Source organism: Typopeltis vanoorti, chromosome 13 (assembly GCF_054136105.1).
Source record: "Typopeltis vanoorti isolate ZY-2024b chromosome 13, IOZ_Tvanoo_1.0, whole genome shotgun sequence".
Lineage (NCBI taxonomy): Eukaryota > Metazoa > Arthropoda > Arachnida > Uropygi > Thelyphonidae > Typopeltis > Typopeltis vanoorti.
This window is the reverse complement of record NC_143561.1, coordinates 117555908-117576648: the sequence shown is the minus strand read 5'-3', so window position 1 is coordinate 117576648 and position 20741 is coordinate 117555908. Positions and strand designations below refer to the sequence as shown.

Here is a 20741-nt window from a genome sequence, read left to right as displayed (position 1 = left end):
TTTAATATTGAATACTATGGCTACTCCTTCTTTTCCTTGAATGTCATTGCCTGAATATAACATTTTGTATTTATTGCTCAGAAAGATCTCTCCAGTTTCTGTCTTTTTTGTTTCAGTCACCCCTATTATATTGATCTGGTACTTATCCAATTCCTCAGCTAGCTCCATTTCTTTGCCATTCAGGCTTCTTATGTTGATAGTACCGATCTTAAACTCTGATGATGTTGAGTTTGAGTAAGTTTTAGGATTTGTTCCAGTAGCTGACTTTTCGCTGTTTGCCCTAGTTCCCTGACAAGAACAACGGGGGCCTTGTTTAACCATGTGACGTCTCAGCCAGCATGAAATTTTGTCATGTTGTACCATCATTTTGTATATTGGTTTAATAAGAATACAATTTGGTCAGCTAAATCCCAAATTGACAGCCATCCTCGTCCGTTCAGTATCCAGGTAGATACCTAACACGGTACACCACAAGAAGGTGAGAAGATTGGACATTAGGTCAGTAGCCCTGGTCGTTTCTCCACATTCCTTTGAAGGCTATGTGGAGGTCTCCTCTCAGTTATATAGCTTTGACCCTTAAGCACCCCATTAGATATACTATTCTGCTAATTTCAACTTCACACCAAACCGATTCAAAATCATCACATATACTACCATTTCCACCACTTGAAGTGGACATGGTTCCTCTGCTATCACTGATTGCACTCACCATCCTCTCTTCATCTTTTATAAACCCTACATTTCTGTTTGTTCCAGTATATCATCTTCAAATAACCGATAGCACTTGCATCAATTATCTCTGGGCATACTTACTCAATTAATGCTCGAAACTCAGCCCCTTAATTTCTTAATTTGATACTCCTTACATCAGTACACAATTGTAACAATTCCCCACTCTTTGAGGCCATCCCATCATAATCATCATCAAATTGAATAAAAAGGCAGACTATCAAAATAGACAGGAGCATTTAAAAACATCAGCTACATACTGAGTGGAGAACTAATTGAACAAGTAAAATATTTCAGCCATTCAGGCATAAGTTCTAGTGAAGATGGCAAATTATTAATATGTATATATTAATTCATATTTATAAATTTAGGGATACAAAAACACACGTGTTGAACAGATTATTTTATTAATTACTAATAAAATAAAACTTGACGTTTCGACCCCTGTATTGAGGTCATCATCAGAAGGATACAAGTGTATAAGGAACCAAGCTACATGCTCTAGCCCTGTATACCGCTAAACTAAATCTACGTAGTTAATTAATCCTTTTCCCTAGCCTGACCTCTAGTGAAAAAAAAAAATAAATAAATAAATAAATAAATAATAATAAATAAATACAACTACAATAAACTGCTAAAGTCCTCATGTATTAATATTCTAATAGATATGTACAGTTCTGATTGTTATAATATGATTTCTTTCAGTTGCTGTTGAATATTACAAACACTTCACCGGGTTGTCTTCTTGTAGTGGGATTTTTCCATGGCTAGTTTAGGTTGTTATACAGGTTGTAGATGGGTCCCTCCACATTCTTGAAATGGTTAGGCGATCATTTTTGTTGAGATTTGGGTTGTGTTTGAGCATTTTACGACTCTTTAAATTTTCTCTCAAACCAGGTTTTGGTGCAGTGTACCAAGTCCCTTATACCAAGTCCCTACACCGCACCAAAACCTGGTTTGAGAGAAAATTTAAAGAGTCATGTGAAATGCTCAAACACAACCCAAATCTCAACAAAAATGATCACCTAAGCATTTCAAGAATGTGGAGGACCCATCTACAACCTGTATAACAACCTAAACTGGCCACAGAAAAATCCCACTACAAGAAGACAACCTGGTGAAGTGTTTGTAATATTCAACAGCAACTGAAAGAAATCATATTATAACAATCAGAACTGTACATATCCATTAGAATATTAATACATGAGGACTTTAGCAGTTTATTGTAGTTGTATTTATTTATTATTATTTATTTATTTTTTTTTTTTTTTTTTTTTTTCACTAGAGGTCAGGCTAGGGAAAAGGATTAATTAACTACGTAGATTTAGTTTAGCGGTATACAGGGCTAGAGCATGTAGCTTGGTTCCTTATACATTTGTATCCTTCTGATGATGACCTCGATACAGGGGTTGAAACGTCAAGTTTTATTTTATTAGTAATTAATAAAATAATCTGTTCAACACGTGTGTTTTTGTGTCCCTAAATTTATAAATATGAATGCTGATCACCATGTAATCTTAAAAGAAAGAATGTATATATTAATATTAATTATTAATATAAGTCAGTGTTCAAACCAATTTTAACTTAGATATTTGAAAGCTAGGCTAGAAATAAAATGGTTGATCAAAGAATAAAGACCATAGATATGAGAACTGTCAGAAAAATTATGGAAGTGAACAGATGGAATCAATTGCAGAATCACATTAAAAATGAGGATATTAAAAACTTGACATTATTAGCATTCAAGAATATGTGAACAGAGCTAATCTAAAGTAATATGGTCACTTTGAATGAGAGAGAAAAGATTAGTAAAATAGGTACTTAACAATACCTATTTTACTGAATATATTAACTGACAATACTGTAGAGCTGACAGATAACTGACTAATCTGGAGAAAAACTGTTAATAAGAAATTAGTAATATGAGAAATTTTTCACAGAGTATCATAATATCCTATACATACCTTCAGAATACACATCATGCCTTTAGGAACTTGATGAGTTCACCACCACTATCATGGCAGAAGTTCCTTAACACCCCTACCAGCCGAGATGGATAAATAGTGAGAGTGAATTGCACTCCTTTTCCATGTTATTCAATATGTGTTACAGAATTGTATCCAGATTTAGCTGGACGTCTATAGACATCCTATCCGGTTGGGAGATTAATGCTCTATTCAAATGCCTGTATATCAATAATCATTTTATTTACTGTAAGCTGATGATCTCCTTTTATTGACAGCAAATTATCTATTTAAGACTTTGTGACAGGGGTGCTTAAGGGTCAAAGCTGTATAACAAAGAGGAGACCTTCACATAGCCTTTAAAGGAATGCGGAGAACCGACCAGGGCTTCTGACTTAATGTCCAATCCTCACCTTCTCGTGGTGCATCCTGTTGGATATCTACCTGGATACTGAACGAACGAGGATGGGCTGGCAATTTGGTATTTAGCCGACCAAATTGTATTCTTATTAAACCAATATACAAAATGATGGTACAACATGCCAAAATTTCATGCCAGCTGGGGCGTCGCCAGGTTAAACAAGACCCCCGTTCTTTTCGCCAGAGAACCAGGGCGAACAGCGAAAAGTCAGGCTACTTGAACAAATCTGAAAACACACCCCAACTCAACATCACCAGAGTTAAAGATTGGTACTATCAACATAAGAAGCCTGAATGGCAAAGAAATGGAGCTAGCTGAGGAATTAGATAAATACTAGATCGACATAATAGGGGTGACTGAAACAAAAAAGACAAAAACTTGTGAGATCTTACTGAGCAATAAATACAAAATGTTATATTCAAGAAATGACAATCAAGGAGGAGAAGGAGTAGCCATAGTATTAAACACAAAATACGAGGCTAATCTTCTTGAATGCCAGTCAGTCTCAAGTAGAGTAATGTGGGTAAATATCAGAATGGGGAATTAGACAACGAGACTTATTTGTGGCTATGATCCCACGTAGAAGTAGAGGAATTTTTTGATGCTTTAGAGAAAGCAACTGACACAATGAAAAGGGAAAAGTTGATCCTTGTTGGGGATCTAAATAGCAGAGTAAGAAATGATTGTAAGACATACAAAAATATTTTGGGAAAATTTGGAGAACAGAGCAAAGCTAACTGGTGATTAGTTTACGGAATTAACAACGCATATAAAATATATTTATTAAAGGTAACTTTAATGAATAACTTCTATATTTCGGCAACGTCACATTGCCATCTTCAGGAACACAAAGATATGGTATGTGCACGCAGGCACTAACACAAAGCAAATGAGGAAGAAGCACTTGAAAAAATATGAAAACCTGACAAAGAATTCTACCTCCTTACCACAGCCACCACTCAACACTGTAGTCAACCTCTCGTCGGCAGTTTTAAAGCCTGAAGCACTCACCGCACTTTCACGCGGTTACAATTTCGCCCTAGCTCCTAAAAGAATACTTGCAGAAGAAATCATGATCCAGATAGAACGTGGGATTCGCAACCTGCCTAACCATATCGCCAACAACGTTAGACTGGATGTAGTCGGTGTTCTCACTAAAGCCAAACCTCCAAAAACCAACTTATCCAAAAACGAATATGCTGCATTACAAGAATTGAAAAACAACAAAAAAATAGTAATCACCAAGGCGGATATGGGAAACGCACTGTGGTGCTCAATCAAAAAGGCTACAAAGGTAAGCTAACTGCTTTAGTACTAGACCGTATGACTTACCTCCCCATTGAATATAATCCGACCAGCTCTCAGATTAGAACTCTCCACAGACTCCTTAAAAAGGTCACTTCTTGGCCTGTGGAAGTCACCAACAAACTAAAACCTTATAACTCTAGACCCCCCCCGATTATATGAATTCCCAAAAATACATAAACAAAATCTGCCATTGCGTCCCATAGTGGATGGCATTGATTCAACCACATATAAATTAGCCAAACATTTAGCCAAAACGCTCACACACTACACTGGCAACACACCATCACACATAAAAAACTCAGCCCACTTTAAAGCCAGTGTTGAAAACCTCTCACTCCAACACACTGACATAATGGTCAGTTTTGACGTCTCCTCCCTATTCACTAATGTCCCACTCAAAGAAACCCTAGAGCCTCATCCAAGCCAAGTTTCCTCCCGATATCTCAGCCCTATTTCAGTTCACAATGAACTCAGGCTATTTCGTTTGGCAAGGAAAATTCTACAAACAGATAGAGGGGGACATCCATGGGTTCACCGCTTTCCCCACCCTTTGCCAATTTCTTTATGGAGACCTTTGAAGAGAAAGCGTTAAATTCTGCCCCACAAACCCACTATTTGGCTTCGATGTGTGGATGATATGTTCGCTATTTGGCCACATTGCTCAGATACACTCCACTCCTTCCTAACACACTTAAACAACCAACATCCCAGAGTCCAGTTCACCTTAGAAAAGGAGGAAAACAACACCCTCCCCTTCCTAGACACTTCAATCATCCGCCAGCTTGATGGATCTTTGGTTTTCTCTGTTCACAGAAAACCCACCGATACTGGCAGATACATTCACCAGCAGTCCCCCCCCCCCCAATCACAACAATATAGGGTTATAAAAACACTATATAACAGGGCAAAATTAATCTGCTCAGATGACAATGCTCTAACTACTGAGCTAAACCACATCCTCAACACTTTCTTAGCCAATGGCTATAACCCCAAAAAAATCCAAAAAATACTAAAACCAGTAAACCACAACCCCCCTTCCCCCCCCTCCACAATAAAGATTACACCAAGTCTATCACCATCCCCTACATCCAGGGCACCTCTGAGAAAATAACCAATATCCTCAAAAAATATGACCTTACTTCCTGTTACAAACCATATAAAAAGTTGGCATCCCTTATCCGCTCTACCAAAGACCAACCACTTCCTCTAGACCTACCGGGTGTATACCAGGTCCCTTGCAGCTGCAAATTTTCCTACTTTGGCCAAACAGGCAGAACAACAAATATCGGGATTTCAGAACACAAAGACTACATCCGGTTCCACCAGTACAGCCGCTCTGGGCTGGCAGACCATGCCTTAGATACCCACCATAAAATTCGTTGGAAGAAAAGAAAAATAATTCATCGCAGCAAGTTTAAATACGAAAGATTATTCATAGAATCTTCAGCAGCTCTGAAAAACGTTCCTAACCTCAACAAATTTGGGTGCATGAAACTACCCCAAATTTGGGAGACTTACATTATGATAACTTCAGCCCAACTGCCAAGACTACCAAATTAGCCCGCCAGAGGGCACCATTAGGACTTTAGGAACAATATTAGTATCTTGCTTTCTTCCTCATTTGCTTTGTGTTAGTGCCTGCGTGCACATACCATATCTTTGTATTCCTGAAGATGGCAATGTGACGTTGCCGAAATATAGAAGTTATTCATTAAAGTTAACTTTAATTAATATACTTTATATGTGTTGTTAATTCCGTAAACTAATCACCAGTTATGTCTGACAAACGTATAAGCCTTGATACTAGAAGAGCAAAGCTAATAATAATGGCAAATACCTGTTGGATTTCTGCTCAGGACATGGACTGGTTATTACTAACACCATGTTCCAACATAAAAATGTGCACAAATTCACATGGATAGAAGAGGCAAGGAATAAGAAAAGTCTCATTGACTATGTTATTGTTGATAATGATGTTTTCTCTCTGGTGCAGGACACCAGAGTGTACTGAGGATTTGAAATTGGAAGGGATCACTATTTAGTCTTGAGCAGGATAAAATTGAATTTCATATTAAAAAGAATAACATGTAAGAAAGTTTTAAAGCGAATAAAAGTTGAGCAGCTCTCAGATGTGAACTGTAGACTAAAATACACAAAGAATACTGAATAAAAAATGAAAGAGTTTGAGAACCGGAACCAAACCTTGCAGATTTTGTGGCAATCCTTGAAGAAAACCCTGATCGATTCAGCCAGACAGGTATGTGGTGAGTTTTTCTGCAAGAATAGAAAAATCAGAACTCCATGGTGGACACAGGAAGTTAAAGAGGCAGTGAAGGAAAAGAAGAAAGCATATCAAAAGTTCCTGGCAAATAAATTAGCTTGTGCTCTTAGAGAATACAGAGACAAATGTAAGAAAGCTAAACAAATGTCATGGGATGACTTTGACAAGAACATAGAAGATAAATATCAAGAAGGTAGCAAAATATTCTGGAGGTTGCTGAAGAAGCTTAGAAATGGAGTGAAAGAGTGCTGTAAAAGGAGCTAGAGATGATAAAGGTGACATGAAAATGGGAGAAAAAGATATTCTTGAAGTATTAAGTAATTACTTAGAAAAATTGCTAAATAAAACAAGCAGTGATAGTACAGTGGTAAAATACACTCAACAGGCATACAGTTAGGAATACATATCCATACCTGAAGTAGAAAAAGCCATCAAAGGCTGAAAATGTGGAAAGGCAGCAGGAGTAAATGATATTCGACCAGAAATGCTGAAGTATGGTGGTATAAATGTCTTACAGTGGCTGCACTGCATAGTTCGGAAATCCTGGTCAGAGGGACGAATTCCTGATGATTGCAGTAGAGCTCTAATAGTACCCATATATAAAAAGGGAAATAAAACTGAATGTGAGAATTACAGAGGTATTTTTCTACTGAGTGTTCCTGGCAAGATCTATGCAAGTATACTTGAGAAACAGTTGAGAAGAATGGTGGAAGAAAAGCTTGGTGAAGAACAAACTGGATTCAGGCGAAATAGAGGCTGTTAGGATCAGATTTTCACTTTACGACAAATAGTTGAAGATGCTTACGGGTCAAAGCTGTATAATTGAGAGGAGACATCCACATAGCCTTTAAAGGAATGTGGAGAACCGACCAGGGATTCTGACCTAATGTCCAATCCTCACCTTCTCGTGGTGCACTCTGTTGGGTATCTACTTGGATACTGAACGAACGAGGATGGGCTGGCAATTTGGGATTTAGCCGACCAAATTATATTCTTATTGGTTAAACCAAAATAAAAAAATGATGGTACGACATGACAAAATTTCATGCCGGCTGGGGCGTCGACCGGTTAAACAAGGACCCCGTTGTTTTCGCCAGGGAAGCAGGGCGAACAGCAAAAAGTCAGCTACTGGAACAAATCTGAAAACAAACCCCAACTCAACATCACCAGAGTTAAATATCGGTACTATCAACATAAGAAGCCTGAATGGCAAAGAAATGGAGCTAACTGAGGAATTAGATAAGTACCAGATCGACATAATAGGGGTGACTGAAACAAAAAAGACAAAAACTGGTGAGATCTTTCTGAGCAATAAATACAAAATTTTATATTCAGGAAATGACAAACAAGGAAAAGAAGGAGTAGCCATAGTATTCAACACAAAATACAAGGCTAATCTTCTTGAATGGCAGTCAGTCTCAAGTAGAGTAATGTGGACAAATATGAGAATGGGGAACTGGACAATGAGACTTATTTGTGGCTATGATCCCACAGAAGGTTCTACTAAGGTAGAAGTGGAGGAATTTTTTAATGCTTTAGAAAAAGCAACTGACACAATGAAAAAGGAAAAGTTGGTCCTTGTTGGGGATCTAAATAGCAGAGTAGATAATGATTGTGAGACATACAAAAATATTTTGGGAAAATTTGGAGAAAAGTGCAAAGCTAATAATAATGGCAAATATCTGTTGGATTTCTGCTCAGGTCATGGACAGGTTATTACTAACACCATGTTCCAACATAAAAATGTGCACAAATTCACATGGAGAGAAGAGGCAAGGAATAAGAAAAGTCTCATTGACTATGTTATTGTTGTTAGTGATGTTTTCTCCCTGGTGCAGGACACCAGAGTGTACAGAGGAATTGAAATTGGAAGCAATCACTAATTAGTCTTGAGCAGGATAAAATTGAATTTCGTATTGAAAAGGATAAAAAAATCAGAACTCCCTGGTGAAGGAAAAGAAGAAAGCATATCAAAAGTTTTCTTCAAATAAGTCAGCTTGTGCTCTTAGAGAATACAGAGACAAATGCAAGAATGCTAAACACTGTGTAAAACTAGCTAAACAAAAGTCATGGGAAGAGTTTGGCAAGAATATAGAAAATAAATATCAAGAAGGTGGCAAAATATTCTGGAGGTTGTTGAAGAAGCTTAGGAATGGAGGAAAGAGTGCTGTAAAAGGAGTTAGAGATGATAAAGGTGACATGAAAATGGGAGAAAAAGATATCTTTGAAGTATGGAGTAATTACTTCGAAAAATTGCTAAATGAAACAAGCAGTGATGACAGCACAGTGGTAAAAAAACACTGAGCAGGCATGAAGTCAGGAATACATATCCATACTTGAAGTAGAAAAAGCCATCAAAGGCTTGAAATGTGGAAAGACAACAGGAGTAGATGATATTTGACCAGAAATGCTGAAGTATGGTGGTATAAGAATCTTACAGTGGCTGCACTGCATAGTTCAGAAAGCCTGGACAGAAGGACGAATTCCCGATGATTGGAGTAGAGCTCTCATAGTACCCATATATATAAAAAGGGAAATAAAACTGAATGTGAGAATTACAGAGGCATTTCCCTACTGAGTGTTCCTGGTAAGATCTATGCAAGTATACTTGAGAAACGGTTGAGAAGAATTGTGGAAGAAAAGCTGGGTGAAGAACAAGCTGGATTCAGGCCAAATAGAGGCTGTCAGGATCAGATTTTTTACTTTACGACAAATAGTCGAGAAAACATGGGAATATAACAGAGATCTGTATTTAAGTTTTGTCGATTTAGAAAAGGCATATGACAAGGTGCCAAGAGAGAAGCTATTTAATACACTACAGTTATATGGTGTCAATGGGCCATTATATCAAGCAATACTTAGTCTTTGTTTGAGTTGTAAGTCAGCAGTTAGAATTGAAGGAAGTACAGGAAGATGGTTTAATGTTAAATCTGGTGTCAGACAAGGATGTACATTATCCCCTCTGTTATTCATTATCTATATGGATCACATTATGAAAGAAAGTGGTATTAAACATGATATCAAAATTGGAGATGTTAATGTCAGCTCTTTGCTTTATGCGGATGATGTTATACTTCCAAATAAATAAATCCGCTAGAAGCTTGCAAGATTCCCTGACTAAACTGAATAACTGTTGTAATAGATATGGTATGAATGTCAACATTAAAAAGGCAAAGAAAATAGGTAGAATCATCGAAAATGTCAACTGTGTTGTGAATGGAGAACCTGTGGAACAAGTAAAACATTTCAGCTATTTAGGCACGATTTTTACTGAAGATGGTAAATTAAATATGGAAATAGAGAACAGAATCAACAAAGCTGATATGGTAGGAAGTCAATTGAATAAATTTATATGGAATAAGAGAGAAATTAATCGGAACACTAAATTAGCTATATACAAAACAGTGTTCAAACCAGTTTTAACTCATGGATCTGAGAGCTGGGTCAGAAGTATAACACTTGACCAAAGACTAGAGACCGCAGATATGAGAGTCCTGAGAAAGATTATAGGCGTGAACAGATGGCATCAATGGCAATATCATATTAAAAACGAGGATATTAGGAAAGAACTTGACATTGTCAGCATCCAGGAATGCGTTAGCAGAGCTAATCTGAGGTGGTATGGTCACCTAAACAGAATGGGCGAAGGAAGATTAGCAAAACAAGTGTTCTCTGCCAGGTTGGCAGCAAAACGACCCAGAGGTAGACCAAGATATAAGTGGATTGATATGGTACAAAGTGCCCTAGACAATAGAAATATAAGATCTGATAATGTTGTGGTCTTGACAAGTAACAGACTGATTTGGAGGAAAATTGTAGATAGAAAGTTAGTAATGATGTAAATTTTTCATGTAGTACTATCATATCCTGTATATCCCTTGAAGGTAGATGTCAGGAATTTGATGATGACTTTGTGACATCAAATTATCAAATCATTTGTTTATACAAAAAAAAAAGTAAAACATAAAAATTCATATTGCAAATGCTCATACTACTATTATTACATCCTCAATGGAGTCTGCACTCATCATGGAAGGTTCAATCAACACGACATCATGTTGAACATTAAAATACTTAACATTCCCTGCATTCACAACATCATCATCATAATGCTATATAGACCTTGGAAGTTTTTCCACTTGGTTATACTAAAAATTAAAGATGCCAAGAAATTATATTCTTGATTTAATCCTTTGTCCAAGTGTAAACAAACAAAATGTCCACCTGAAGTAATTTCAAGACTTGGCAACTCGTATACAGAAATGAATGGCTTCATATCACTTGCCTTAGTATCCCATAATGCAAAGCACATATCCTCATGGACATGTATAATGCTATGTATTATGGTAAGGGTCACTGCTCAGACCAGTTTCGAACTTTATTGACAAGTAATATGAAGTCACATTAGCTTTTATATATGAATTGACCAGCCCTGAAATTACTTCAGGTGCAAACTTTGTTTGCTTACACTTGGACAACAGACTAAACCAAGAATATCATTTCTTGGCATCTTTAATTTATAGTATAACCAAGTGGAAAAACTTTAAACATCTATCTCTAATCCAGAATATTTTAATAATAAGGTGTGACACCTTTTGCCTACTCGTATATGGAAATATGACTTCTGCATTATTTTAACCTTAGTATCACCTTTGGGTCTGGCTCCCACTGAGGGGAGCTCAATGAAGATCAAGAGCAGTCTGAGTAGTGACCCTTCCCATAATGCATAGCATTATACATATCTGTAAGGATATGTGCTTTGTATTATGTGATATTCCGGCTAAGTTGCTGAAAGCTTTGACTGGCAATAATAACTATTTAGTGGAATCCATTCAGGACATCTATAAAACAATACAATTACCTGAAGTTTTTACAACATCTATCTGTATACCAATTCCAAAGAAACATAATGCACAAAATTGTGAGGATTACAGAATTGTGAGCCTAATATCCCATGCATCTAAAATTATTTTAACCTTCGTTAACAAACAAATTGAAAGAGCCATAAGCAGTGAATTGAGTGAACAACAGAAAGGCTTCAAAAGAGGAATGGGAACCATTAATGCTATCCTGGAACTAAAAATACTAATAGAAAGATCACTTGAAAGAAATAGGAACATTTGCATATGCTTCGTAGACTTTCAGAAGGCTTTTGACCGGGTAAAACATAATAAAATATTCAATATATTAAATAAATTAGACATAGAAGATCATGTACTTAAGATTATAAAAATGATTTACACCAAACAGAAAATGCAGCTGTTTAACTCTGAGACTTCTGAAGTGAAAGTAAAAAGAGGAGTTAGGCAAAGGTTGTATCCTTTCACCAAATCTATTTAATATCCACAGTGAGACAGTGATGAAAAAGATTGAAAAACAAAAACAGGAATTAGTATCAATGGTATAAAATACAACAATCTTAGATATGCTGATGATACCATTCTAATAGCAGAAAACAGAAACAAATTAATCAAATTACTGCAGCTACTAATTGAAGAAGGTAAAGAATTTGGATTAGATATTAATGAAAAAAAAAAAAAAAATTTATGAAAATCTCAAAAGAAAGCAGATCCAAGCCAGAAATATTCATAAACAATATGAAAAATGAACATACAACAGAATACAAATATTTAGGCACCTACTTTACTGCAGATGGAAAGCAAGATAAAGAAATAAAAATAAGAACAGCCATAGCTAAAGATGCATTCTGGAAAAATAAAGATCTGCTCAGAAGTTCTGTGAGTATCGAGACAAAGAAAAGACTGATAAGAACATTAGTGTGGCCAATTTTCACATATGGAAGTGAGACCTGGATATTCAAGAAGGGAGTAAGGCACCAGATAATGGCCTTTGAAATGTGGTGCTATAGGAGAGCTCTGAAAATCCAATGGACAGAACATGTAACAAATACAGATGTTCTACAGAGAATGAGAACACAGAGATCTTTATTACAGGAAATGATCCAGAGAAAGATGAGACTGGCAAGACATGTACTGAGAGGTTCAGCAGGACAGAGAATATTAACAGTTTTAGAAGGAAAAATTATGGGAAAAGGATCAAGAGACAAAAAACGAAGGGCATGGCTTGAAGATATAAGATCATGGACAGGATCACATGGCTTGCAGAAGCAAAAAGGAAAGCCACCAACAAAGAGAACTGGAAGGACATGGTGCTGCACCCTCTCACTGAGGAAGCTACATGAAGAAGAAGATTATGGGATATTAAGGCTGGTGATGTGAAGTCATTCGTTTCTGTATACGAGTTGCCCAGTCCTGAAATTACTTTAGGTGGACACTTTGTTTACACTTGAACAAAGGATTAAATCAAGAATATAATTTCTTGGCATCTTTAATTTATGCTATATAGCCCCAGGTCTCATTTTTAATCTACTAGCCTCTTTTGAGGTCATCTACTTGGGGTTCTCTTCCCATTTGGTTCATATTTTATTAATTGTTTAAGATATCAGGTGTTGGCCATTCAGTTCACATGTTCTATCTATTTCATTTTTCTTCTACTGATTTTATTTTTAGTTCATTTAAAATATCTTCATTCTTTTTTTTTTTTTTGCTTAATGTACATTTTGCAGTTCTTCTCATGAATCTCATTTTACTTGTACTATACATTTTCAAGTGTGTTTCTTTTTTGCACAATATGTGCAAAATTTTGAAGTTTTTAATTTTATGTCTTTTTCTCTATTCATGTGATTCATATCTATTCATATGATTCACTTCATAAAAATATTTATCTGTTCTATTATTGTATTATTAATAACTAATCCACAACACAACATATGCTGGTAATTTCCATTCACCATTAATTCTCCATGTAAAAAAAATCTACCTTTCACATTCTTTTTTCACCACACTTACATAATTTCTAGGGATGACATCTGGTTCTTCCCATATGGACTTGTACTCTTTTGAATTTGGAAAAGAGCTGATATCTATCATATCAGCTCTTTTCCAAATATCCATCAAACACCACAATTTATATTCTTTTAAATGTCTCCATAACTAACATTCCATAGTCCTGATATGGACTTGGTCACTTGTCTCTGAACCTTTTACAATGTTCCCACATCATAATGAAAATTATGCAACCAAATCTGAGCAAAATAGAGTATGGTGTAACTACTTTATATAGTGGCACAACCACCTCCTTATCACTACATGTTATCATAGCAATAATTCATTATTTTCAACACTTACAATGTGTCCTCTAAACTTCAGTCTATTGTGAAATATTATCTCAAATCTCATCTGCTTCCTGAAGCGCAGTTCCATCAATATAGTACACAACCTTATATCTCTACATTCTGAAATGCAATACCTTGCACTTATCAATATCAAAACCATAATCCCCTTATTCCTCCAAGCTAAAAGTCTATTAAACTCTTCCTGAAGGGAATTAACAGGAATGCTCCTTATAATTCTTCTGAACTCTGCATCAAAGATCCCCAGTCAATCCACATTCAATATCATTAACAAATAAGTTAAACAGTAGGGGTCCCCAAGAACACACTACTGGTTACCCTCCTTTTTTTGAGACACTGATCTATCATATGCAACTTGCTGGTATAATTCAGAGAACCAATCTCTGATCCATCTAACTAACACGCTATCCTTTCTTTTAAGGTTACATGGTGATCAGCAATCATATTTGTTAAATTAGGGACACAAAACACACGTGTTGAAAAGATTATTTTACTGATTAATAATAAAATAATAACTTTACGTTTAGACCCCTGTATTGAGGTCATCTTCAGAAGGATACATTCAGAAGTATAAGAACAAGCTACATGTTGTTCTTATACTTCTGAATGTATCCTTCTGAAGATGACCTCAATACAGGGGTCGAAACGTAAAGTTATTATTTTATTATTAATCAGTAAAATAATCTTTTCAACACGTGTGTTTTGTGTCCCTAATTTAACAAATATAACATGCTATCCATTTCGATCCTAAACTCAAGCTAGCTTACCTAACAACTTTTCACCACTGCAGCCATGTTGTGTGTGGACTTCATCAGAGGCTCACTCTCAGCGACTAGGCAAATTTTCAATTTCATCCATCCGATTCCAAGGATTTCACCTGATTATGATTAATATTTTATTCTCATTATGATTAATACTTTTCTTTAAAAAACTTAACACTTTATAATAAAATATCTACTTACTTAGAAATGTATGTGTAGCCTCTACAGCTCCATTTGAAACTATCATATTATCTGACATATTATGAGTGTTACTATGATTCTTCCATGTTGGGTCAATAGACTCCCAAAGGGGCTGAATGTAATTACCAACCTGAAAGAAAGTCAATTTACTTATTTATTTATTTTTTAAAATTACTGATACTATAATCAGCCTTTTGGACAAATATGGTTGTGTGTTCAAATAGAAATATTTGGTTACTGATTATACATATTATATGACAATTTAGCAGAGTTAAAAAGTACAAGCTACAGTAATGCAATTATGCATTATTATGAATACATTTTTGCAATTACGAATGTAGCTGAGTAGCATCAAATTCTCTTCCTCTTCCATCATCGTCCTTTCTTATACTGTGCCCCCTGTCTGTCCTGACTATTCCTCATTTCCCTGTGAATATGAATGTGTGAGTAGACAAGAAAGGAATGGGATGGGAGAGCACTTGGGTATGGAGAGAATTCTGGGATTAGTAATGAGAGAAAGAGAAATGACTGGGAGAAGGCATGGAGAAGTCACATATAAAAATAATCATAATAATAAAATAAACAATAATAAAGAATGATAAAATAAATACAAATAAATCTCCTCAGGGGCTTACTTTAGTGGGTACGGGCGTGCAAACCAGAGGTATCTGATGCTGGACCATGCTTTACTTCATGTAATATACATCTGAGGCACCAACCCGTCTGGCCAGCTTTGTGCTATAAGGCCAAACACCTCCCCATGAGGGCAATGCAAATGATGAATAAAGTAGGAAAATTACATACTGGCTCATCCATCACCCAGCATAAAAAGGGATGCATCCTGGACTTAGGCAGAGGGTCTAGGTCAAAAAATATGCTACAGTCTCCACTATCTACAATGAGTTGACCTACAGTGCACAATGATAGAAGGATATTAGTAGGAACATATAACTGCAGATCTCTATGGGATAATGATAGATTGGAAAAACTGATGAAGGAATTGGACCATATAAAACGGGACGTTGTGGGCCTTTCAGAGATAAGAAGAAACTCTCATGCGATTAAAAGATGGTCATCTATTCTACCACTGTCAATGTGACAGAAACACAACTGGTAGTGTAGGATTCCTAATAAATAAAACAATCAAGGACAATGTCCTCTTTGTTAAAAAAATAACATCAAGAATAGCTGAACTAAGTCTTCATAAATAAAAGATACCAACCTGAAAATTATACAAATATATGCCCCAACTATGGAACCATCCAGATGAAGAGATAGAAGATTTCTATGAAACATTAGAATCCACATTAAATAATTCTGAAGAATTCTACGTAATTATAATGGGTGACTTTAATGCCAAGACTGGAAGCAGAGATGACATCTGAACTCCATCAGTAAATTTGGATTTGGACAGAGAAATGAAAGAGGAGAAAGACTTATTGAATTCGCAGAAGAAAATAACCTCTTTATTATGAACAGTTTTTTCGAGAAGAAAATCAACCGAAAATGGACAAACTTACAATGAAAGACCAAAGTGCTTAATAGATTTAATACAGGAAGTGACCACAGACTAGTAAGGGCAAAAGTATAGATCAACAAAAAATGGGAACGAAAAAAGTTCATAAGAAAAAAGTCCAATTTAGTGAATCTACAGAAGCTGTTATAGAGAATCACTCAGAAATGAACTAAAAAAAGTTAAACACAGCTACTACCATCGATAATGCTATTGAAATCTTAACAAAATCTATCTTGAATTGTGCACTAGAAATAGGAGGTGTAAAAAAAGGCACCAAAGAGAGGAAAAACTAAGACAGGAAACCTTAGATCTAATTAAGAAAAGAAGAGATATGAAAAGAGATTTGAATGATACCAGTAAAATAGAATATGTGGAAATTTGTGAAACTATATGTAAAAGGATGAAACATGAAATTAGATCATATAATACTAGGAAAATTATAGAAACAATAGAAAACAATAGTAATATGAAGGTCCTAAGACAAACATTATCAGTTAGAACAAAGGAAATAGCTGCTGTAAGAGTTAAAAATGGTGAACTTATAAAAAAAAAATAGAGATGCAATAATCAAAAGAATTCAGGAATTTTATACTGAACTCTATGAAGACAAAAACCGAGACATCCAAGAATCATCTATGGATAACCGAGTGAGGAAGAACACAATGCCCCTGAGATCTTACAAGATGAAGTGGAAATGGCACTGTAGGAAATGAAGAATGGAAAGCACCCAGAAGAAGATGGAATTATGGTAGACTTCTTAAAACTGGGAGGAAGCCCTGTCATCAAACAGCTGACTAAACTCTTTAATAAATGCCTAAAACAGAGAAAAATTCCAAAAAATTGGAACAATTCACTTCTAATATTAATTTTTAAAAAGGGCAATAAGGAAAAAATTAAACACTACAGACCTGTAAGCCTACTCCCAACCATATATAAAGTCTTCACAAAAATTATAAATAATAGAATAAAATCTAAACTAGAAGGAATGCAATCCTGTGATGGATTTAGAAAGAATTACAATACTTTGAACCATATTCATACATTAAGACAGCTCATTGAAAAATCAATTGAATACAATATGCCAAAAGTATGTCTGGCCTGTCTGATCTGATCTGATCTGATCCTGTGGCTTCCTCTCTTTGAGAGAGTTGCAGCTGATTACTAGGGAAATAGTGACACAAGGTGGTTTCCTGTTGCCTTCCTTGCCATATTTTTTTGACTGTAGCCTGTGTATTCACGGGTCCGGTTTGCCTGCTTGCAGGATGAAAAACCCCAGATAAACTGGCGGAAAAAACCCTGCTGTCCATGCCCAAGACCAGCTAACTTGGCTATGGCTAAGTAAGATCCTTGAGCTCCTCGCGTCACCAACGGGAATCGAACCCAGGACACTCCTTCCCCAAGCATATGGTTGCGAAGTGCAAATCCACTAGGCTAACCGCGCAGACGTCTGGCCTATATAGATTACGAAAAAGCATTTGATTCAGTTAAAACATCTGCAACACTTCAAGCACTTGAAACCCAGGTAACTGAGAAACCATATATTGAAACACTAAAACTTATTTACAATAATGCAACTTCTGTAATTAAATTATATAAAAACAGTGAAAAGTTCCCAATACAAAAAGGCATCCAGCAAGGCAACACCATATCTCCCAAATTATTTACAGCTGCACTAGAGGAAGTCTTAAGAAGCCTTGATTGGGAAACAAAAGTAATAAACATAAATGGAGAAAGGCTGCATCATCTGAAATTTGCAGATGATGTTGTCCTAATAGCAGATAATCTTGAAGATCTGGAAGAAAGGCTAAATCAGCTAAATGAAGCCTCTAGAGCAAAGGTTCCCAACCTTTTTGTTTCCTAGAGCGCATTCTAAAATACCGATAGGGCGACGGGCACCATCTATTTTTTCAAGCAAATTTTTTGAATTCTTTTGTTAAACGAATACATACAAAGTTTACATTATAATCAAATGTTTTATTACTTAAAAGTTTACATTAGATAAAAATTTAAATATATATGTGTAAGTTAGTGTGATCTTTGGCATTGCATTTCATTGGCCAGTGCTTAGGAGAATATGATGATATTCCAGTCATCATATTTTCCTAATATGATGGAGAATATCATCATATTCTCCTAATTATCATATAAGAATATGATAATTAGGAGAACATGATGATATTCCAGTTCTCAAACTGGAATGAACAACTTCGAATGCACGTCTACTTTACATTGTGTGCGTTTAATACTCGTCATGTGTCATTAACGCATGTGTCATATAGCATGCCATGAATTGTTGCATGATTATTTCAAACTATACAGCACACGGTTGAACAGCATCAGATACACACAAATTGGTCAACGGGCACCATGGTGCCCGCGGGCATAGGGTTGGGAACCCCTGCTCTAGAGTAATTGGATTAAAAATAAATAAAGAAAAAACAAAAATAATGATGAATAAATACCTAAACCATAGAACTGTCATAGTTGAAAATCATGAAATAGAACAAGTCAGTTCATATGTATATTTGGGCCAACTGTTATCCTTTGAGGATTGCCAAAGAAAAGAGATTGAATGAAGAATTCACCTTGGATGGATGGCTTATGGGAAAATAAGATGAAAATAAATGAGAGACATATTCAGAAGTAGCTTTCGACCAGTGCATACTTCCTGTCCTAACATACGGAGAAGAAACATGGACTTTAACAGAAGCCCAAAACAAAAAGCTGAGAACAACACAACATCGCATGGAGAGAAGTATGCTAAAAATAACATTAAGAGATAGGAAGACAAATACCTGAATAAGATTTCAAACAGGTGTCATGGATATTGTAAAATACATTAAACAGGCCAAGTGGAGATGGGCTGGCCATATTGCGAGATGCAGTGACGGGAGATGGACTAGAAAAACAACATAGTGGAGACCGATGGATGGAGCAAGACAAAGAGGAAGACCAAGAAGAAGGTAGAGGGATGAACTGGAAAAAATTGCAGGAGTGAGATGGATGGGAGAGGCAGAAAACTGAGTGGTCTGGAAAATCATTGGGGAGACTTTCGTCCAGCAGTTTGCAGAACCAAAAGGTTGAAGAAGAATAAAATAAAGAATAATAGAATAAATAAATTTCAAATTAATAATTATTTTTAAAAAACAATTATTATTATATTAAAAATAAATAATAAAGATAAATTTAAAATTAATAATTATTTTTAAAAAACAATTATTATTATATTAAAAATAAATAATAAAGATAAATTTAAAATTAATATAGTTTTAATACATAATTAATAATACAATGTTGCTAAAATCACATTTCTCTTAATGTTTCATATCAATATACACATATACCCTTATCTTACAGAGGTCCTTACACTGCTGGCAACCACCCAGGTAATCACCGTATGGTCATTCTCACCAATTGGTGGGTGATTTGACACTTCATTTACAATTACATTCTCTGATGAGATGACCAAATCAAAGACCCTCAATCCTCATGTGCCTCTGTTACATACTGTCTGAGGTAGTTATCCCACAAAAACTCAAGAAACTAATTTTCTTTACTTCCATTTGCTATCTCATCATTCCAGTCTATTTTGCTGGATAGGTTAGAACCAGATGAACACAGAATCATTCTCTCTTTACAATCATCTCTATAATAATAACCATTCCAACCATTCCCATCATTAACATAGTTATCTAACATTGTCGCTCTTACACAGATTCTCATGATTTCTCCTATCAGAATTCAGTTTCCCAGACTCTGTGTGTTAGGTGTTATATCAATTAATAATTTTTCAAGACTCCTAATGCTAAACTCCCGGGGCAGAGCTGACTACTACCGGGTGCATCCCCAGGTGGCGGATCGGGGAAGCCTTCAGATATGGAGGTTAGCTGCGATATAAGCAGAGCAATCTGGTGAATAAGCAGCCGTGGACCAACAGCGACTGAGCTATCAGGGCGTGGGGGAGCAGAAGTGGCAACTCTGTCTCACTTAAAACCTCACAAAGCCCAATGACAACTCGGTGACATGGCGAGTAGTGCCGCCATTAAATAAGCACCTGCTGGGGTCACTGCCCCTGACATTGGGAAGCAGCATTGTCAGTACTGTCACAAGGTTGAAGGCAAATGATGACGGAAAAGCTTGTGATCAGAGATTTGCAGATGGCAATATGATTATATTGTGTACGTCTGTAATACTGCAGAGCAGAAAGCAAACGGAGAAACTACTGCTCTACCTTATCTCCAGAACAACCACCATGGCGAGCAAACCCTTACAACTGGCCCCAAGTTCCCGGCGTCCCTTAAATGGGACAGGGGTGCGAAGAATCTCCGGGCTCAAAATGGTGTCCAC

General features: G+C 36.1%; 1 protein-coding gene across 7 annotated transcripts in view; it reads right to left on the bottom strand.

The window, feature by feature from the left end:
• The window catches only part of LOC150100493 (thiamine transporter 1-like), a 344253-nt gene that overhangs the window by 117760 nt on the left and 205752 nt on the right, over nt 1-20741 (bottom strand). For all 7 annotated transcript variants that reach the window (XM_090402459.1, XM_090402454.1, XM_090402455.1 and 4 more), the window contains exon 7: nt 14879-15008. In XM_090402459.1, coding sequence (XP_090258585.1) covers nt 14879-15008 — 130 coding nt within the window. The remainder of the gene's footprint in view (nt 1-14878; nt 15009-20741) is intronic.